This window comes from Sinohyriopsis cumingii, chromosome 7, assembly GCF_028554795.1.
Source record: "Sinohyriopsis cumingii isolate HCF-2022 chromosome 7, ASM2855479v2, whole genome shotgun sequence".
NCBI classification, from domain to species: domain Eukaryota; kingdom Metazoa; phylum Mollusca; class Bivalvia; order Unionida; family Unionidae; genus Sinohyriopsis; species Sinohyriopsis cumingii.
The window spans coordinates 20,920,887-20,945,356 of record NC_142967.1 but is presented as its reverse complement, the minus strand read 5'-3'; the positions used below and the strand labels follow the sequence as shown (position 1 = coordinate 20,945,356).

General features: G+C 36.2%; 1 protein-coding gene across 1 annotated transcript in view; it reads right to left on the bottom strand.

Moving 5' to 3' along the window:
* The window catches only part of LOC149794844 (polycystin family receptor for egg jelly-like), a 54,538-nt gene that overhangs the window by 16,615 nt on the left and 13,453 nt on the right, over nucleotides 1–24,470 (bottom strand). Inside the window, exon 5 of the mRNA XM_089963721.1 lies at nucleotides 6,828–7,030. Coding sequence (XP_089819847.1) covers nucleotides 6,828–7,030 — 203 coding nt within the window. The remainder of the gene's footprint in view (nucleotides 1–6,827; nucleotides 7,031–24,470) is intronic.

The window sequence follows — 24,470 nt, the reverse complement described above, 5'->3', positions numbered from 1 at the left end:
ACCCAACAACAACAACAACAACATGTAGATATGATTGGTTTTGCTGTACAACAATAACTGCCTTTAGTTTTGTACATTGGTTTCATATTAACTAGGAGGAATGTCTTCCATACCACCACCACCCGTTATATGCATCAGCTGAGCACGTATATCAATTATGCCTTGTAGACTGCCCACAATGTTTAAGCCATGTGTTTGCCAAGGCAATAAAATTGATCTCTAATAGCACTGGTTGCCATTAATGTGTGGCTTCTTAATTTTTATGGCTTTCGATAGATGTTGTTAACTACTATAAACTGGATGTGTACAAGATGTCTTCAAAAGCAGCAAATCCATGTTATTACCTGTTTATCTTGAACCATTCAAATCAATTCTATGGTCATCGTGTTCTTCACTTTGATTATTCTAATTTGACTTTCAATTTGTTAAATTCCTGAAGCTTTAAGTTGATGTATGTTAATTATTTCCAGATTCAAAAACAGATCATAAAAAAATAAGAAGCACACTAACAGAAAAATAGCCTGATTAATTGATAAATTAAACTTGACTTACCAAGTCGAAATATGACTAATTTCATGAACCCCATAAGTGCTTTAGTGATCACTTGAGATGATATTGGTCACGTGGCTGATCAGTCTTGAGAGCAAATAGAAATGGAAGCCTCAATGTTTTATTGGGTAGGAAATATGAAGGGGGGGCATGTGATCACTAAGGCACATATGGGGTTCATGAAATTACAATCAAACTTCGACTTGGTAAGTCTAGTTTAATTTATCAATTTCACTTCCCCCATAAGTGCCTAGTGATCCCATGAGATTTCAGTGAGAGGCTTCCATTTACAAAATATATTAACAACAACTTGAAGAAAAAAAGAAAACTTTTATGTGTTGGTAGCAAACCTGAGAACCCATTGTATATACTGCATGAGCATTATGAAATTCTGGATGCTGACAAGACCTTTGTACTGAATTCAGTCTCGTCTGTAACAGGCATGTCATAGAAATTTATTTTTCCTGAAATTAAAGGCACTAGCCCAAGCAGCTGCCTTCAGCACAGGCCGCATAAATAGACAAGCCCTTGTACAATCAGCCTAAAAACTTGTTAATCCAGACTTCCTCATAACAGTCTTTATCCAGTTTGATATTGTGTCTTTTGCAACTTTTTATGTGGAGATAGTGTGCTGATTGATGAATAACTGTGCTTGAGAATTTTGAAAACTTTGGTCTGTTGCAAATAACACTGCAAACAATCCACAACATACAACATTAAAAAACAAAAGGCTCCCCATGGTGCCCTGGTTTAGATTGTTTCAGCAATGAGGAAATGTGTACACTGGTTAACATCAATTTTAAAGCTAATTTTGTCTGCATAATGTGATGCATCTGACACCTCAGTCCTGTTATAAAGAAAACAGCATCATTGGCTTAACTTCATTATGTTCCTGCAATGACAATAGTTAAACACAAGCTGCACACTCCACACAAGTTGGAAATGAGGCTTTGCAATGAACACCCCTCTCACAAATCTCTTATTGCTTAGAGTGGATTGAAAAGTAAGACTAACTAATGTGCGGCAATGAGAATACCCTGAACGCAAATTTGATGGGAACATAACTGGTCAATCTGTATGAAAACTGAACGCCAGGACAAGCATTTTGCTTTTTGTGCCATAAAGAGCTTTACAGAAGCGGCTAACGTGCTAAATTGGACAAGGAATTGAATCGGGACGATTTCGAAGTAATATACAACTCCAAACTGATTAACTTCAGAATTTAAGGAGGGACAACGTGTAGATCACTGGTGGGAATTGTTGCCAGATATCCATGTCTATCAAAGATAATCATATCTTTGCGGAATTTTCTTGGCTGAAAAGTAGAATCTACTTTCAATCTCGTGAGGCATTATTGTGTATATTATCAAAATATTCTTGGTGTGTTGGACTTCAGTGTAAAATAAGAGTTATTATATCATGATAAACATTTGTCGTGGCTGCTTATGGAACAAGGACTAATTCGAGAGACCACAACAGCATCATAGTTTGTGCAATCAAAAATCCAGTCTACAGTACTCATGACATAAGGCAGGCTCCTAGCTTTTCTTCTTCTCATAATCAAATTGTCTCAAATGGATGCTTTTCTTTAATTTTGCATTATTTTCACGGCTGAATTTTTCAATGCAGATTAATATTTTATATTTTAAATATGTTAAATGTGTTCACAGATGCATGTGCATATGTTCCAGGCTTGATACTTTGATTTTTAAAACCACTTAATTATTTAGTGTCAGATACTTCACATCATGTTGTATATACTGTACATGTTGCACATCACAGATAGAAGGCCTCAAGGTAGATTAGTTCTGTAACTAATTGAATTACCTTCTCTAAATAAAGTCATTACTATTATTATTGTTTTTATTATTATTAACTCCAATTTCTCTTGCCTTGGATGTCATATAATTACAACATCAGTATAATTGTTTTCATGCACACTTAAAGATCACCTTGGTTAATAAAGTCCTGTTAATTCATGTCCATTATTTCTTTGAAACCTGCTGAAATGTCTGAAACACTAAAAAAAACTTCAGTAAAATACTATATAATGATCAAAATTTTAGTGAAATCTTACAAAAGTTTTAGTCAATTTTTTTTTGAAACCTCACAAATATTTCAAAGAAATTTGAGTGAGACCTCAACATAATTTCATTGAAAGTTTTGGTCAAAATATGTGTGAAATCTCACCAAACTTTAAAGTGAAATGAATATTACTAAGTAATGCCATGTTGGATTAAATTTTGTATGCAAGAAAGAAAATGGCATTGCCCCTTAGGACAAGTAAAACCTAAATCTTATTTGATGTCTGTCAAAATAAAATTTATGATCCATTTTAAATATTACTGTGAATATTTATCATTGATTCCCAAAAATATCTAAAAATCATTAGGCAGTTTAATACATAATAGAAATCTGAAGTATATTTTTTATGGTTTAGGCAGAAAATGCTTAAAACCCGTCTGAAATCTGCCTTGACATTTTCATTATTGGATGGGATTTCTGCAGGTATTTCCATGTAATTAGGCAGAAATAAAGATTCCGCCTAGTAACAGTAATTTCAAGCAATATTCCACCCTGAATCTGCCTAAAAGTGATAATAAGGGGAATCTAGGCTAAATAAGCGGAATAAACAGATTCCGCCTAGTAGACGGAATAAACAAATTCCACCTAGTAGGTGGAATAAACTAATTCTACCTAGTAGGCGGAATAAACAAATTCCACCTAATAATAGACGGACTAATTTACATATTTCGAGCTGTATTCCACCCTGAATCCGCCCTGAACCCACCTAAAATTTATAATAAGAGGAATCTAGGCTTTAAGTGAAATCCACTTTAAAATTCCACCTGGAATCTGGTTAAAGTCAGGGCGGAAGTTTTTGTACCGGTAATATTTAACTGATGTAAATGACTAAGTTCTTCATTCCGCCTAGATGTTGGTTAGAAAATAAACTAAGTCCAGATTCCTTTTTTTATATAATAGATGTCAGTGACTAAGTTCCTAATTCCACCTAGATGGTGGGTGGAAAAGCAACCTAGTCCAAAATTATGCCTAAAAATGTATTTATTGCAGGAATTTGACAAAAGTCCATCTTAGAGTTAGACGGACTCTAGATGGATTAATCTTTGATTTCTCAAATTTTCCATATCTGCCTTTGTATTAACCAGATTTTTAACATTTTAGGCAGATTCCACCTGGAGTCTGCTTAAGTTCCAGGTGGAACCCACCTAATTATTTCATGCAGGTTGTGGGATATATATTTCATTGTGACCCACCACTCATGATGTGATCTAGGATGTGCATTGTGGGATATATATTTCATGGTGACCCACCACTCACGATGTGATCTAGGATGTGCATTGTGGGATATATATTTCATGGTGACCCACCACTCACGATGTGATCTAGGATGTACATTGTGGGATATATATTTCATGGTGACCCACCACTCACGATGTGATCTAGGATGTGCATTGTGGGATATATATTTCATGGTGACCCACCACTCACGATGTGATCTAGGATGTGCATTGTGGGATATATATTTCATGGTCACCCACCACTCACATGTGATCTAGGTTGTGTATTGTGGGATTCATGGTGACCCACCACTCATTGTCTAATCTATTATGTGCATTGTGGGATTCATGGCAGACCCATGCCAACCCTAACGAGCCCCTCTCAGTAAGGCAGCTGACTTTTTTCTGTAAGACTGACTAGTTTTCAGTAAGGTGTAACAAAACATCAATAACTGCTACTGTAAAGCTGGAAAATGTAATTAAGTTTGACGCATCGATGTTCAACTGAAAAGTTTGTAAAGTACATGTAGACTTTATTTACCACTAGTACAGTCGCACAAACTCTAGTTCCAAACCATATGCAGCTCAACAGCTTGTTGCTATCTCTCAACTTTACATAATTCTTGGACATTCTTTTCCATTTCACATGATGACAGCGATCATATCTCCCGCCACAAGACATACTCAAATTGGCATGTAATGTCTAATAAACCTACTGCTCATTGTGTAATCTAGGACGTGCATTGTGGGATTCATGGTGACCCATCACTCATGGTGACAGGTGTGATCTAGGATGTGCATTGTGGGATTCATGGTGACCCATCACTCATGGTGACAGGTGTGATCTAGGATGTGCATTGTGGGATTGATGTTGACCCACATTTCATGGCATAATCTAAGATGTGAAGTGTAATGTGAGATTCACAGTGACCCACCATTCATAGTCTAATATAGGATGCACATTGTGAGATTCAGTGACCCACATTTCATGGTGTAATCTAGGATGTGCAATGTGAGATTCACAGTGACTCACCAATTATGGTCTAACATAATATCTGCATGGATTCAGTGTGACCCATGCACATTTCATGGTCCAGTCTAGGATCTGCATTGTGGGATTCACAGTAACCCATGTTTCAGTCTAATCTAGGATGTGCATTGTAGGGGTTAAGTGACCCACTAATCATGGTCTAATCTAGGATGTGCATTTAATTTGTGAGATTCACAGTGACTCGGTCATTTCATGGTGTAATTTAGGATGTGCATTGTGGGATTCACAGTGACCACCACTCTTAACTCCCTTCTGCTAACACATATATGCAATGCTAAAAATAGCCTTGTAACCCCAGAAACGCATGTACAAGCTGCTAATAATACTCTCTTGATCCCAGATGGCTCATACATGCATTTCTGACCAAGGGTTAGGAAACCCCAGAGATGCATATAAACATTTTTTATGAAGCTTTGCACTAGTGGATGAAATTACAAACATCCAGTCATTTTAACAATATTTAGCCAATGATAATAGTCCTTACATAAAATGACGAATGTGTTCTATTAGTAGTTTTACAGCATTTAAGTGGTAATTTCCTTTAAAAAAGATGTCTATTGTCAAAGTGAAACAAAATGGCAACATTCATGTATTCAGATGACAATTCCAACAAAAGTTTTGAAGGATCTGAAATTGATGACATTGCCTTTAATGATCCAAAGGATATGACATTAATATAAGTCCTGTTTCGACACCTGACATTTCAGATTTATCTGAATCTGAGGATGAAACACAAGACGATCTTTTCTGGTCAGAACACGTGGGACCATTATATGTGGACAACTTTACAGCAGATTCTGAACCAGCATTTAATTTAAATGAAAATGCAAGAGAAATAGATTTCCTTTTAGACTTTTTCCTGATGAAAAATATCCAGGTGTGCAAACAGTGGCGAGAAAAGTAGCCTAATATACATTACGAACACAACAGATATCTTGAGGAATATTTTTATTATGAATATGTGAATATAAACTTTGATTCTTGAGGATTTCATGTACTTGTTGGTGGAAATAAGTGGCACAAAACTTTGGTTTAGTGTTTAAAATATTAGTTTTCATTAAATTACATAGTTTCCATGGGACAAAATTGATATAGAAAATTCAGACAGCATGTGCACTAATTCAAGAATTAGCTCTCACTCAGGCAGCAAATATGAGACTCTACTTGCAGGAGGTAAAATGTTAAAGTGTAATCTAGGATGCACAATGTGGGTTTCACAGTGACCCATATTTCGTGGCCTAATCTAGGATGTGCAACGTAGGACTGACTGTAATTCTCAAGTCCCAATTTTGTTTACTCCTTCAATTTCTGCATATTTACAATCTTTCCCAAAATGGAGAAAATACTGCCAATTCTGAGTTCTACAACAGACATTGACCAAACATGATCTTCTCTGAAATGGTTTTAAAACAAATGAAGTTCCAGTTTGAACAAGAACCCAAATGACAGACATCTGAATGATGTGCTCTCAGATCATAACATATTCATGCAAGTATACACACAAGTATCTAAACATATTCACACAAGTATAAATATAAGTATCATAACATATTCACACAAGTATAAATTGAAGTAACTATTACAACATATTCATACAAGTATAAATATAAGTGACTATGATAACATATTCACACAAGTATAAATAAAAGTAACTTACATGTCTATGATAACATATTCATACAAGTATAAATATAAGTAACTATGATAACATATTCACACAAGTATAAATAAAAGTAACTATGTCTATGATAACATATTCATACAAGTAAAAATATAAGTAACTATGATAACATATTCATACAAGTATAAATATAAGTAACTATGTCTATGATAACATATTCATACAAGAAACAAATATAAGTAACTATAACATATTCATACAAGTATAAATATACATAAGCATACAGTATCTGAATTGTACTTACTTTCCAAAGTAAGCTGGTAGAGGGTATTAGGAGCCAGACTTTTGCTTATAAATTGGTATTCACTGCTTTTCTCTTTTATGAAGGCCAACTTTTCCATGCTCCATGACACATTCTTTGTACCTTCTGGGGAGCAGTTTATGCATAAAGGTTCATATACAACCCTTTTCTGGAAATTAACCTTGCTTAAACAGTTCTCCACACATCTATAAATATAAAAAATAAATATACTCCACAGATCTATGAATACAATAAAAAATATACTCCACACCTCAATAAATATACTCCACACATCTATAAATATAAAAAATAAATATACTCCACACATCTATAAATAAAATAAAAAATATACTCCACACCTCAATAAATATACTCCACACATCTATAAATATAAAAAATATACTCCACACATCTATATATAAAATAAAAAATATACTCCACACCTCAATAGCAGCAGAGAGGGTGAACAGACCATAGAATTCCGACAAAACAAATAAAACAAACAAATAAAACATCTCGTAGAAAGGTCAAGATTTTACAAATGAACTTTCCTTGAGATGTTTATTTTTGCAATGACCGATTGTGCTAATAAAACCTCAGTTCGAAATAGTAGCTGAAAAAATAAAGTACTCTACGTGTTTATTTATTTCTTGTTTATTTTTTTGACGACCAACGTTGGTAGGTACCCTCTCTGCTGCTCCTCTTCTGCTGATATTAATTAAATTATTATGTTATAATAAAATGATACATCCAGAATCTCATACTGCAAGAACAGCACGAGAACGATTAGAAACAATTAAAAAATTTCTTCCTGTCAGAGACTCATTTAGAAAAAATCTGCAAGCGCAGCAAGAATCAAAAGTTGAGTACGAAGAAGACACTAAAAAACTATTTAAACCCGTCACTGCAGCTACTAAGAAAGCTGCAGCGGCTGTTGAAAAAACTATATGGGGAGATATTGCGGAGGAAGATGAGAAGAGGAAAAAGGGTATTTTTCCGGTATTAGAACAAACTGCAGCGCAGGCTGAAAAAATAGCAGCAAGAACTAAAAAAACAAAGAAGATTTTACGAGACCTTCCAACTGACATAGCCGCAGCTCAACCTCCACCTGTTGATGAGGAAATACTTGAAGGTATTGAAGAACTTCGTACTGAAGTCGCCGATGTGAGAAAAAAACTTGCATCTAAATCCAAACCAGCAGGAGAAAACGTAGAATTAATTGCAAAATTTAACGAAGGAGTTGTTGAGGAAATTAGAAAAATTGAAAGAGAGAGATTACCTGAGATGATATTAGATAATATATCTAATAAATCTAGTATTTTAAAACCCCGTTATGAAAAAACAAATGATGATAATTTCATTAAATGGATATATCGCGTATATTACAACAAAAAACAAGCTAGAGGTCCAGAATACGAAAGACTTAAAGAAGAAGTAAAAAGACTTTATAGAGAGAGACGGTAACAACTAGAACAAGGAGAGTCCTCCCAGTATCAGCTTCCTCCACCTCTGCAACAAATAGAACAACAACAATCTTCTTCGCCACAGCAAAGGTTGATGTCGGAAATTAAAAAGGCTAAAGAGTCACTTAAATCACCCTCCTCGAAGAAAATTCCTGCACCGAAAATGACATTTACACCGACAGGTTCACCACATGGATTTCGAGAAGGTTCACCCCCGGCCACCACTGAAGTACTTACTTCGGTAATGCAACCACCAGTATTTAAAACACCTTAAGATGAACCTAAAACAGGATCTGGTTTATGTCCTGATAATATTATCAATGACGTATCACGGTTAGAAGTTCTCATAGGAGGAAAACGAGCTGGAAATAATTCACCAGAAATTACCAATGAAGCAGCTGATATTTGTCAGCGACTATTTCAAGGTGGTATCATGGATATTGGCGTTTACCGAGAACTTATTGATGAGCTCGTTGATGACTAGTTGTTAGATAAATGGTAAATAAAATAAGATGATTGTGCATGATAATCATCGTAAACCCACACAGGTTAGAGCGGTAAACTCACGATTACCAATCTATAGTGTTATTTACGGAGATGGACTTGGTGATGTCATTCGGGGATTATTCACGAGGATAGCTCCAAAAGTAGCACCTGTTGCAAAACAATTATCGATGAAGGCTATTGATATTGTTCGTGATAAAGCTCCTGGTGCAATTGTCAATGTTGCTGGTAAGGCGTTCTCGGCGATCAAGGAAAGACTAGCACGATTATTGCGACGAAAACAACAACCACCGGTGAAACTGGCAAGTACTGAGGTGATGCCCGCAGATGTTAGTAAAATAATAAATCAGGCTGCAAATCAAAAACTAGCGGCGTTAGCAGATCAAGGACTCGGTGAATCTGGAAATAATATCTCAAGTTTGATATCAGGAAGTGGAACTTTCCGAGGTGGAACTTTCCGGCGGCGGTGATCAACGTGTTAGACGAAAAATAATTATAATAAAATGTTCAAGCGCGTGTCCGACACAGCATTTGACATGGAAGCACCCGTCCTTAAGGATGAATCTGTACGTGATTATCAATTTTATTCCTATGACGCAAAACAACCAGATCAACGTGGAAGAATTGAACTACAAGTTGATGACACAAGTAGATACTTTTTACCCGCTGATGCCTTTCTTGAGGTAGAAGGTACAATTATAAAAACGGATGATACTAATTACTTAGATCCAGTAAAAATTGGTTTTGTCAACAACGGGATCATAGCATTATTTAGTGGCGCCACATACATGATTGATGGAAAAAATATTGAATCAATTCAGAATGATGTCGACGTTGCTACAACAATAATTGGTCTGGCGAGATATTCTGATGATTATACAAGATCAGCAGGTCCCACAATGATGTTTGCGAAAGATAACTCCGATAACCCTGAAAGTAATCCGTACAATATAAGACGACCAAGAAATGATGCCGATACCGCTGATGCTCCTGTGTGGCCAGTAGTTCATGGTTCTAATGACAATTTCAACTTGGGATTTGCAGCACGTAGAAATATGTTGCTAGGAGGCAATAGAGGTTTTTCATGTACAATTCCACTATCGCATATTTTTGGATTTTGCAGGAATGTTAAAAAGGTTATTTTTGGAGCTAGACACACGGTTGTTCTTGTAAGAAAGAACGATGATAATGATGCTCTGTGGAGACCCGTTGGTGATGCTGGTAAAGTAATATTATCGAAACTTTCATTGTGGATGCCGGTAATGACTCCAACGATCGCAGAAGAACAGCGATTAATTTCTTTCATGGATGCAGGTGGTAAATCCTTGTTGTCATGGTTAACAACAAGCACGGATAGCATGCAAACTAACGTTAACGGTCAGTTTACATGGCATATAGCATCACAACAGGGTGTTTCTGCACCACGGCATATTTTTATTGCGTTTCAGAACCGTAATCGTTTAAACTCACAAACTCACTCTCATATGATATTTGACCAACTAGGTCTCACAGATATTTCCTTATGGATAAACGGACAACAGGAACCAACAGAAAATGTACAACTAAATTATGCATTAAATCACATAGGACGTGCATATCATCGTTTGATGTCATTTATGGGACGTGATCAAAATGTTGATACCGGGTTGCAAATATCACAACTAGATTTTAAAAAATTGTATCCGATTTATTATTTTTCATTAGAACATCTTGATCTATCAAAACAATCTGTCGTTGATATACATCTCAAAGCAACATTAAATACTGCTGGTGTTGATTACAGAGCGATCGCGGTCATACTTAGCGACAAGGCCATGTTACTTGAAGGTGGTAGTGGTCGAATGAGGGTCGTTGATGCACCGGTGGAAAATCTTTAATCGTGCTATTTAGAAAAATATATTTTATATAAAAATGTCGTATAGTCATGTTAATGTTACTCTGACCCCGGGTCAGGTAAAAAAGCTTCAATCAAAAACCGCCAACAAATGCGGAACTAAAATATCACTAAAACGAGATCATATCAGTGGTGGTCCAAACAAATTATCGTTGACAAATAATCAGATTAAACATTTCAATAAAGCCCTAGAATCAAAAACTGTAGTTCAATTCCATCTCTCCCCGAGCGCCATCAAAGACATGGTTAAAACGGGTGGTATATTTCCACTTCTTGCGGCCATTCCGGCATTAATAGCTGCGGCTGCTCCAGCCGTAGCAAAAGCGGCCGCGTTAGGTGCTGTTGGAACAGCCGCTGGAATGGCACTAAAGAAGGCAACAGGGCGAGGATACAAAAAAAGGGGCGCGGTCTAAGATTGCCGGGATCTCGTTGGGGGAGAGGCCTAAGGCTTCCAGGATCATTTCGTTAGACGTTCCAGCATCAAATTTTGATTTACTTGATGCTGCTAAAAAATTAAAAATATCTGCCTTTAGAGGTGTTTTTATGCGAGATCAATTACCGAAACAACCAAACAAACTAGAAACAGGTATTATTAATCTTGACAAACGTTCCGGACCTGGTACTCATTGGGTATCATACGCGGTTGATCCGCGTGGAATTGTTTATTTTGATTCGTACGGGTTAGCCCCACCTGTTGAATTTATCAAGCATGTCGCACCACTTCACGCAACAACCAGAGGTTCCAAAGTTTGGTATTCAACGCTACCCACACAAACAATGACAGATCCGCCAATATGCGGCCGTGAAGTAATTAATGTACTCGATGCTATATCAAAATCATCCAGGCCGCCACATAAAGTCGTGCACGATTATACAAGCAACCGATTTGTTGCGCGTAAAGCATTTTAAACAACGGATCTTATTATAATGGTTGATATTTACGGAAGATCTTCTACTAGTAAGAAAATAAAATCCGACGTTGATCTGTCAAAGTATGCGACTAAAGATGACCTCGCTGATATCATGAACCTGGCTGGAGTTGACCCAGATGAAGTTGTTATTTTTCAAGATCGATATGGTAAACTAAAAACCAGCAATATCAAATGGAATGATATAGTCCGGCGAGTACTTGGTGCAGTTACGGATAATATTCCCGTGTTTACTGACGGTGGTAGAATCAGAGATTCAAGTATGTCACTTAAAACCATCAGAGATGAAATTGCAAAAAGTGTTGCTAATCGCGTGAGAAACACCGGTGACACAATGACAGGTGAACTTAGCATGAACGGGAACAAAATAGTAGCTGTAACAGCTCCAAAATCTGACAATGACGTCGCAAACAAACTATACGTCGACGACGTGGATGGAAAACTATCCACGCTGCGGGCCGAATATGACGTTCACGTAACCGGTTTTACAAGGCTTCGAAGAAATTTTCAAAAAACCGATGATGCCATAAATAAGTTCTTTGGAACTCCTTCCGTCATTGACATGAAACTCGTTGATATCAAAAGTAACCTAGACACGATCAAACGAACACAACGAGACATCGTAGCGGGAATTCCTGAGATTATCAGTAAAACCAATCTGATTAAAATTCCAGCTGAAATAACTCCCGGGCATATCACAAACATCGTATGCACGGTATCATCGGGATTTGCAACATGGTCAAAACAAAATAATACCATCAAATATACCGCAACAAGCACTGGCGTGTACAGGCTATCTGTGTTTAGTGCTGCAAAATTTGAAATATTTACAACGTTTCCATGGCGTCATTCCACCGACAGGTTTTCCGGGGTTGTATCTGTTATATTAAATATCGGAGCCGAGGAAATATTTATTCTGGAAGCAGCTGATAGGACATTAACCGCAACATCTTACTGGTGGTGTTTGGAATTTGTAGCTGAAGCACATCAATTGGTTACTGTATAAAAATATATATGGACGGTGCACAATACAGATACAATCAAGCGCGTGAATGGCAGGCTGCGCTAAAAGATCAAGTTGATCAATATACAGTAAAAGTAAAAAAATATCGACGACGATTGGTTATCGTTGATGTGATTGTTTATTCAGTATCCGCTGTTGTTGCTGGAACCGGTGTAATATTATCAGCGTTGACAACGATGGCACCAGTAGCTGTAACTATTTGTATTTCAGCAGCAACAACTATTGCAGGTGTGCTTGGTATCATCACAAAAAAAATATGTACTTGTACGAACGAAAAATTATCCGATTACACAATAAAATTACATACAGCGACGGTAGCATACTCGAAATTATCCTCGTTGTTATCAGCGAGTCTCAGTGATGGAATTATATCGGATTTCGAATTTTCAATGATAACCAAAATATACGACGAAGGTATCGGTATTAAAGATACAAGTATCAATAATGACAGAATTACTCCAGCAGATCGTGACCAACACAACTCCGCCAAACATAACGATGATCTCGGTAAGTTCAATTAATCCTGAATTTAGTGTTAATTTTCCTACTGCAATTCCAGTAAAAGAAATAGCACTAGCTCAATTACGGGTATATTACAGCTGGCCAAATATCAGATCAAAATCATTTAATGGTACACCAGCAAATAATTCGCTTGTATTTACTAACAAGAACAAATCCGATGGAACACCTGACTGGGTTGTTGTTGGAATACCAACTGGCAGTTATGAGATCGAACAAATCAGTGAGGAATTTGCGCGTAGAATAAAATCAATAACAGGAAAAGAATCAAAAATATCAATTAATGTTCATGAGCCGACGTTGTCCTCGACGGTTGAAATAAACTCGCCTGATTATGCCGTTGATATTTATCAATCTTCAATCAGATCAGTGCTAGGTTGGCCTGAAATTCCCCCGGTGCATAAAGGACCACCAGAACCAACTCGGGATGATTTTACGTCAAAGACCAGTCTTCGTCATGATATTAAAATGAATTCAGAATGGCTAGATTACATAGAAGTAAAACCAGGATGGAGGGGGGGGGAACACCTGTATATGATCCTAGAGCTCTTTTGTATAATCTTAATGAACGTGTTATTGCTTTGAATATTGATTCTATATTTGCTTCAATAAACTTAGACCATGAAATACAAGTAAATAATTTACGTGATAGTTTTCAAGAGTATTTATTTGATTCAACATCTGCGCGCGATAATATTATTAGGTACATAGAAGTTTTAAATTATATAGTTAATTCTTCTGAAGTTATCTATAACAGAATTAGAGATATGGTTCTTAAGTCATCAAGCGATTATAAAAAATCCTTCGCAGCCAAGTACAAAATACCCGAAGCTGACATTGTAACGTTTAAGTTTCCTGATTATAATCCGGATAAATTAAGAAAATCTGTCAATGATGTCATTGATGAGTTTTTTCCTAAAATACTCGATGCGTGGAAAAAACTAGCACCATTAGCAGTTGTTCTTAGACATGATAATGATCCACATGGCGGCGGAAGACACGTATCCCCGCGGATCGTTAATATAACACCGACGGTCGCGGTCAATCTGGTTTGTGACGTAATCGATGGCAGCTATCAAATAGATCTCGGAAGATCAAATCAAGCTCAACAAGGATACATCCTGTACACGTTCACACCACAAGTTCCCCCTGGAAATTTAATCGTGCAAGAACCCACTAATCCCGTGTATTTGCGGTGTCACAATAATATGTTAACGCGAATCAATTTTAAACTCACAGACCACCTTAATCGCTTAATTGACATACGTGAAGAAGAGCTTGTAATAAATCTGTATGTAAAGTCGTAAAGACTTCCGTCTTAAGGATTTCTGTCTAAGGACTTCCGTCGTAAGGACTTCCGTCGTAGGGATTTCTGTCGTAGATCTTCAGAATCAAATTCGATCAACTTAAAAAAATATTTTATTATTACTGGCACAAATTTGTGTTTGGTACAAATTAATCGGCCTAGGCAACTAAAAAAGCTAGTCGATGAAAGTAAAATTAAAATTTCTATCACAAAAAAAAATAATATTTATTAATTTTCCTGATTTTTACTGAAATTGTACAAATTACTTGATTTTGACTACCAACTACCCCCTCAGAAACATAAAAATGCACGAACTACTTGATTTTGACTACCAACTACCCCGTCAGAAACATAAAAATGCACGAACTACTTGATTTTGACTACCAACTACCCCGTCAAAATCAAGAAAGTTCTAACCTTGTCAAATTGTTCCTAACAAATTTTATTTATTATAAATTAATTTTATTTATTAATAATATTATTTTTACTGAGATTTTTATATTTTTTTTACTAAAATACAACGAAATTGCTCAATTTTCCTGATTTTGACTACCAACTACCCCGTCAGAAATCAAGTAGTTCGTGCATTTTTCTTTGATTTTGACTACCAACTACCCCGTCAGAATCAAGTAATTTGTGCATTTTTCTTGATTTTAGTAAAAAAAAAATAAATTAATTCAGTAAATAAATTAATTAATTCAGAAATAAATAATTTGTAAAATTAAGAAATTTGTACAATTTTATGTTTTTGATGGGGTAAATGGTAGTCAAAATTAAGAAATTTGTACAATTTTATGTTTTTGATGGGGTAAATGGTAGTCAAATTAAGAAATTTGTACAATTTTATGCTTTTGATGGGGTAAATGGTAGTCAAATTAAGAAATTTGTACAAATTTGTTAAATTTCAGTAAAAAAAAAAACAAATTACTAACCCATCAAATTCAGAAATATCATTTCTGATCAAAGATCTCAGTCATCTTCAAAATTACTACTTTGGATCGTTTCACCAGTAACGAAGTTACCTTGGATCGTTTCACCAGTAACGAAGTTACTCTCTGACATAATTTTTCTTAATAGTCTTATGCGAGTACTAATCGTTTTCTTTGCCTCATACTCGTGGGATAATAACGACTTAATTCTTTCTACAGCGGTAGAAAGAGGAACGAACTCCTTCACATGATCATCTTCTACGGTAGCTAGCGACTGAAACATTGCCGATTGAATCCGTTTCATGAGCCTGTATTCAGATGATAGTGTGTGTGTCCCCATGGTTTTACGTTCTTGTAAAATCTCAAAGTCAGAAACTATTTTTTCAGGATTAAGTTCATCAGATATATTAATTCCATCTTTTTTCAATTTTTTAATAGCGACAATTACATCATTGATATTTTCATAGTTCATTATATAATATATAAATCTTTAAAATAAAAAAAATATCCCTAGAACACCTATCGAGTGTATTAGCGAGTTCGTCGGGATGTTTCAGGGACAGCACAACATATACAATGAATGAAGAGCTCCTATCGAGTGTATTAGCGAGCTCAGATTATGAATGAAGAGCCCCTATCGAGTGTATTAGCGAGCTCAGATTATGCATGGACGGTACAAACATATAACTTAACTAAGGAAATGGATATATACAATGAAATGGTTATATACAATGAATGAAGAGCCTCTATCGAGTGTATTAGCGAGCTCAGATTATGCATGGACGGCACAAACATATAACTTAACTAAGGAAATGGATATATACAATGAAATGGATATATACAATGAAATGGTTATATACAATGAATGAAGAGCCCCTATCGAGTGTATTAGCGAGCTCAGATTATGAATGAAACGGCACTAACTAAGGACAGTACAAACATATACGCTCAGCAAAATCACACCCACAATAATTAATCCAGTGGGTGATACGAAAATATGTATCAACCACAAGTCAATATTGTGGGTGAATTTTGCTGAGCGGGGTGGGATCTTACGGTTCCCCCCACTATTATAAAAATCGCAATTATGCGCACCACCGACAAATTGTCAGCCATGGGGGTTTGATCCTGGACCGCGAGCGCCACAGTCCAATACCATACTGATCGAGCTATCAAACATTGTTACGAACATATGTTTCGGAAGTTAATATATAGCTAAGGAACCAATATTTACACTAAACAGCGGTTTCTGAATAATAACAGTTTCTGTATTTAACAGTTTCTGTATTTGTAGCGGTTTCTGTACTTAACAGTTTCTGTATTTATAACAGTTTCTGAATAATAATAGTTTCTGTATTTATAACAGTTTCTGAATAATAGTTTCTGTATTTATAACAGTTTCTAAATAATAGTTTCTGTATTTGTAGCGGGTTTCCTAAGCAGACTGAAAATCAATAATAACAGTGGCATTAATGCACCAGTCAAAGAACTTTCCAGAATGTAAGTTCAGTGAACACACAACTGCAGGTCGATTACAATGAGCAACGGTTTCTGTTTCACACACAGCTTCCTACGGATCAATAACATTATCATGTGTTGTATGATGGGAAAATATTTAAAAACCATAAATAATACTTATGAGTCTAATGAGTTAGGTTCGTCGGCACTATACGATGTAATTAGTTAAACTGACTAATTACGATCATAAAAAACCAACCATCTACGAAGAAAACTATATATTACAAAGTAATCTCCCTTATGTAATCAAAAATTCAGTAGTGTATGGAGGACCTACTGTGACATAAATTAAAAAAATTAATTCAATGTGGTGATGATAGTTAATAATGTGGTGATGATAGTTAATAATGTGGTGATGATAGTTATTGATACTTAAAGATAATTTTTCTGTTTATATTTTTTCGAGAAAGTAGATCTGGTTATATTATCTGCGACGTATTTTACCACACGCGAGTTAATATCAAAATATGTCGCAGCCGCGTTCATAGACTGAAACATAATTTCTTTACCGGTTTCTATGTTTGTAGAAATTACCGCCCTCTTTCCGATTGTCTTATATCTTCCTGTATTTCCACGTGTATTATTCTCGCTGTATGTGACAACACGAAGGTTGGATAAATTATTGTTTTGAGTGTCCCCGTCAATATGATCAATAACAAGACCATCATTGATCAAACCCTTGTGACACTCGTACGTAAATCTATGACATAGATAATGTTTCTTCCCCCCCTCGCATGTGAACCTTAGATAGCCAGTATTAGAAACAACGCCAACTGGTTTTTTTAACTTGCAGTGTCTGATGACACCATTAATATTTGATTCATAGTTTGTTATGACAGGATGTGGGACAAATATATTTTGCTCCATTATAATAATATTATATGTTTAAATCATTGTTTGTCTGAAATCTTGATATATAATCCCTCACGGGATTTATAGCGTTTTCACCGCTATTATTTTTTTTGTTATAATATCTTTTAAGCTCTCTGAACCGTTTCCCGCCGCACTTCCCACATAATTCTGTCTTTCCTCGCACTCCAATACCACACCGTAGACATGGTATTGGTCCTAGACTTCCTCGTCGTATGTTTTGTGAGTGCATCCAACAAAATTCCTTTCTACAGGATTTGTTGCATCGATTTACTGAGCCGATCATCAACCATCTGCATTGGGACATTGTGTATATATATATAATTTTCTTTATTTAAATATTTGTTTTAATTATATGAACGAGTTTGAGAGATTATCCCAAACTAGGCCTGTTAAGCATAAATTCAACCTTGACAGATTATCTTCTGACTTGCCAGTGCGAGATCTGGTTGATCCGAAAAATAAAAGTTTGATCTCGAAAATTCACGACGCCAAGAAAGAATTTTACACGGATGGTGCATCTCATACATGGTCAACGTTCAAGATTATACGCAACACTGTCAAGGACGCTACAATGAATGACAAACGAGCGGCAACTATCATTAACTACATCGCTGAATACGAGGGCAATCAAAAATATTTCTTCAGAGTAAAATTTATTGTATTAACAGAAACAGGTAGTTGGATTATCCGTGACAAATATGATCCTGTCCTTGGTAATAATAAAACTATCATATTAAGTAAAAATTCCAGACCGGGTCTACTGACAGGTATTGATAAACCGTATTATGAGCGAGCATATCCTGTAACAGCAGTTATTTATGGAATCTATGAGATAAATAAAAAACCTAACGTTGATAAACTAGCGCCGATGAAATTTTCAAGGTTAAATTGTGTAGCTGAACGAGTAATAGAACACTTTACAAACGCGATGCGTGGAAATGGATTAACTGATTTAAGGCGTGAAAAAATAAACTCGTGGGCTGATTCAGTTAAGGACACCGGTGCTACAATAAAAGATGTTGCTGAGTTAGGAAAAATATTAAAATTTCCAATAACCGTGGCGACAATAACGGGAGAAGTACTGTACCAGTCGAAATATAAATCGAAAGGAGCTCCAATAAATATTATCGATCATAACGCGCACGCATGGACTAACGCGGTAACAATATTTCCACGTGATCGAACTGTTAGATTTTACCCCACAGATAATTCTGTGGCAGATAGTATGTTTGATTTTATCAACGAAATAAGTAAAACCGATCCTGTATCGGTATGGTTATTTAAAAGTAATGAGGAGGGTGAATTTGATCAGTTTGTCAAACCGAACGGTGAAATATATCGCACAGAATCCCTCCATGACGAGATGAAAAATCTTGCGACGTTTTTACAGTGCAAGCACGTGGAAAATACTGACAAATTACTAACTAATTGTTTTACCGTTCCATCTGTTGCGGCTCATTTCGCTAGAGAACGAAATTCATGGAAACCAACACGATTTGATTTACTCGAGGACGTACGCGCAAGTTGCGTCGAATATGGACATGGCGGATTATGGAATACCAAATACAATTACAATGATGTTATTTCGGTTGATATGGTTGCATGTTATCCAGGAAGTTTTCTGGGATACGGAGATTGTTCTACGTACTTTGAAAGATTTGGTCACCCTACAAACGAGATGACGCGAGTGGCAATTAATGGACCATTACCTGATTTTGATCTGACTGGATTCGCCTGTATTGAATCGTTCGAGCTTAACGAAAATCTTCACAAGATTTGTTATGTTTGGTTTGGCAGACATTTTTGTGAAAAACGTTGGGCACCTATAGTTTTGTTGCGATATATGCTAGATTGTGCGATACTGACATCGTTGGTGGTCAGTGAGGCAATTATATCATATCATGCACAGACCAAAGTTTGGTTGCCCATGTCAGATTCTGAAGTTATCAGCGAGTTTAAGGATATTTCCGAAGATGATATTCCTAATAGACTCAAAACCGCAAAAGATCTCGGTAGAAAAATTATAGGTAAATTTACTCAAGGTGGTGCATATGATTATAAAAGACATCACGCACGATTAATTTTAGATGATGCCGAGTACGATTTTATAATCGCTGATACAACGGCGAAAAATACATTTGTAAATCGAGAGAGTGTTTATTTATCCGACGGAACAAAATTAGGTAAGATCGTTAGTTACATAAATGACGTATCCCCGCAATATACTCATCTAAGATCTTCCATGTTGGCTTATGTTTCTATAAATTTATTATCGATGATTAATAGATTTCCTGAGACCGCAGTCAGAGTCGCAACGGACTCGTTTTATATTTCAAGTAAATATTTAGAACCTGTTATGAAATTTACAAGTAATGATGAACGATGGGGTTCGTGGAGAATAAAAAAGGAACTATTACACAATTATACAGAATCAGCAGATGTTCCAATGAGAGATTTTTATCGTGAGGGTAATAAAATATCAGAAATGTCGAAGGCACCATCGTTGAGTGATCCAATAACCAGATATAAGACAGTATATCTCAATGGACCTGGTGGATGCGGCAAAACAACTCGAACGATTAATGTTTTTAGAAATTCAGATATAATCGTGCTGACACCCACACATAGACTCGCACGTGAGATGAAACAGCGGCAAGTACAATCGTGCACGTATCATAGTTTCTTCCGATGGCGCGGAGATACATGGACTCCTGAACGGATGGGAGAAAAATATATACCTAAAATAATTATTTGGGACGAGATATGTACGGTGTCATTGGATACATTAAAAACGTTTCTTGATTGGTTGTTGACGAAAAATACCGCCATAATAATGTGTGGCGATCATGGTCAACCGCCGCCCTTTGTTGGACCATCTCCACGATTGGTTAAAAAATTTCGTCGCTTATTACGAAGAAATAGATGATGATCATAGAGCTCTTGATGCAAATTTGAAGGAGTTTAAAAAATTAATCAGATTACAATCAAACAAAATTCAGTGTGAAATAATACGTGGAGTGATCTCAGAGACATCAATGAGTGATTTTTTGAACTCATGGAGACCCAACGATTTGATCGTAGCAAGTAGAAAAATAATCACAGACGCTTTACAACAACAGTTATTTCAACTACATAAAGAAAAACATTCAGAACTACCCGTTCCGTTATGTTATAGACCATCAGATACACGAAAACAGAATATTAATGTTGATATTCCAGGACCCTTGACAGAGTCAAGGAAACAGATTCTCGTATTAAATGATATTGTCGCCGTTGATATCAGTGTGGTCGAAGATGCATTACGCGCTGACAAATCTCCATGGGTGTTGGGATACGCCATGACAATCCACTCGTCTCAGGGATTAACTATTTCTGATACACGAGTCTGGATTGTAGACGATCGCATCGAGTGGTCAAATTTAGTTTATTTAGCGGTATCGAGGGTCAGAAATATATCTCAATTACGTAGAATTATAATTCCTGAAATCGTTGATAAATTTAACATCATCGATGATGATATAATAAGAAAAAAATTAATCGGATACAAACAATCTGACAAAAAAAATAAACGTGACTTTGATCTTGATGTTGAATTTATTACTGAGTTAAAACAGCAGCAGAATAATCATTGCATCAGTTGTAATTGTATAATGTTATGGCGATATTCGAGTAATGATTCAAGACAATTTACCGTAGATAGAAAAGATAATAGTCGCGGTCATACACGAGAAAATACCAAGTTAACCTGTCTTGAGTGTAATCGACGTAGAGGCGCTGGCACTAGTGCTAGTTAAGTGATCGAAATCACCAAAGTGATCGCGGCGGTAGTTGTGTATCCTCGGGAATTATTTGTAGTTGTTCACGTGTAAATCCACGTTGAGGAGCAGCTGAATCTAATCTGTAGATTGCAGGTCTGGAAACGCCTACGTTTCTTCCAGTGGATCTTGTCACGGTAGATATTTTGTGTGTGGTAACACTCCAAATAGGATCAGTTGCTCTCGCGCTACCACCTTCAAGTTCACCAGGCTCATATAAATATCTGACTGTGACATCACCTAATATTTTTTGTTTTCCAGCATCTTTCCGTTGTGTTGGTATATTTTTTTTTGTGACCGCGCTAATGGGTTTCATGTTGGTTGTTTGTGTGATCTCATTATTTAATGCAGCTATCACGATTGGTAATCTTGCAACCCATTCGCGAGATCTTTTATCCTGAATAAATTCCCTCGCGTATTGATATCCAAATAACCGTTCAGCAAGTGTTCGATTAAATCGCTCAACAATTGCTTGATCACGGTGAATTGCAGTATGACCTCGTCGTATTTTGGTATTATGTTGTTTCATCAACGATGATACTGGACCAAGAAATTCCTTACCAGGATCAACCTGTAGTAGCTGTGGCCATCGTAGACCACCTTGTGGTCCGAGTCCTCGTTGATAAATTCGTTCAAACGCATCGGCTACTTCAGATGATGTTTTCGCTGATAGTGGCTCTGCTTCTTTATATCTACTTGCAACATCAACTACGGTTAGCACGTACTTGTACGTTTTTCCACGCACAGTATCGTGCGGTAAAAACAGAATATCAGCTTGATGAACTTCGTTAGGAACACTGACATCGAAATACGCGTACTGAATTTGTTTAGGACGTGGTAGATAAATTTGCCATATTGCTTGTTTAGATAACCACGCGCTAGCAGTAGAATGTTTAACCGCCGCTGCATCAGCGAGTTTACCAATTGCTGCTTTGCCTCTCCAGTATCCTCTCGGTGAATAATAAATTGATTCCATTATTAATTACCAGCCCCAATCGCTAATTTACCTTTCATCGAGGATCTTACTAACCAATTAGCTAATGATTCTCTAATATTTTTATTTTTTATAGAATTTAATGAATGAATTAATTTTACATCTGCAATATGCCTATCTTGTAGATTTTGACTTTTATAAGCTACATCATGAGCATGACAAGCTCGATCAATAGCATTTATTGGTTCCTCGCCTGGTTTTGGTTGATCTTGATTATCGAGCCTGATATCAAGTCTGGTACCAGGACCGCAATAATTATATCCTGGTAGATGTTTATCTCCACTATATTTAGCCCATGGAGCACCTGGAAACTTTGACATCAAATTAGCAATATCACCACCGCGCTTATTAGGTAAAAATGAAAATTTCTTTCTACAGCACATAGAACATTTTCCACCGTACGCTATTTTTTTGTTTTTTGTTGTAACTGTAGCTAAATCAATAGTTGGAGTTTTAACTCTACAGCGTAAACAATATAAATTCATGTTATAACATATATGGATATAATTGATTTCTCAGCAACTCGGCAGCGAGAGCCAGTTAAGCATCATCCTGCGCTACCGAACTCCATCAGAATGATTATCATAGGACCATCTGGATCGGGTAAGACGCAATTATTACTTAATCTGATAATGAGATGGTTGAAATGGGATAAGTTGTATTTAGTAGCACCATCCGTTGATGATCAGCGATGTTATGATGTACTTAAAGATTTCAATGAAAACGCGCGATTACTGGATGAGGATAATGATGTTATAGAGTTTATAACCGATATTGATGAAGCACCATCCGTAGATTCCATAGACGGATTTATTAATAATTTAGTTGTATACGACGATGTGATGCTAGATAAACAATCAAATCCAGCCAGAATATTTTCCTGAGGGAGACATAAAAATACAGACGTGATCTATGTTACTCAACGATATACACAAATTCCGAAGGTGATCAGAGACAACTGCAACATTTTAGTTGTGTTTAATGGCGTAGACACACACACGTTGCGAAATATTCATCAAACCTGGTGTGGTGGTGACATGGATATAATTAAATTCAAAAATTTCTTCTCACGAGCGCAAGCTACCCCGCATGGATTTATAACAATAAATTTACATGATCCAAGAACAAGATATCGTGTGGGTATTGATAAAATATTTGGGTAACAGGGGGAGCAGCAGAGAGGGTACCTACCAACATTGGTCGTCAAAAAAATAAACAAGAAATAAATAAACACGTAGAGTACTTTATTTTTTCAGATACTATTTCGAACTGAGGTTTTATTAGTACAATCGGTCATTGCAAAAATAAACATCTCAAGGAAAGTTCATTTGTAAAATCTTGACCTTTCTACGAGATGTTTTATTTGTTTGTTTTATTTGTTTTGTCGGAATTCTATGGTCTGTTCACCCTCTCTGCTGCTTCAATAAATATACTCCACACATCTATAAATATAAAAAATAAATATACTCCACACATCTATAAATAAAATAAAAAATATACTCCACACCTCAATAAATATACTCCACACATCTATAAATAAAATAAAAAATATACTCCACACATCTATAAATAAAAAAATAAATATGGCCATGATACGAAACTGGCAATACTGCATCTGAAACTAGAATTGTCTGTCTGTACAACCCTCAGCACAAAATCTAAGGTAAGCACAGTGAATATATGCATAGATTTGAAGTTATGTCCCAGGGGCAACACCTTCATTTCCCAGGTGACAGTCTTGTGTGCACATGCCTTTTCATCTTTACTAGGTTTGTGTGTGTGTTTGTGTGTGTGTGTGTGTGTGTGCACACTGAGAAAGTGAAGCCAGTGCAAACCAAAACCTCCCATTCCCTAGAAAATCTAAACATAATGTCTAGA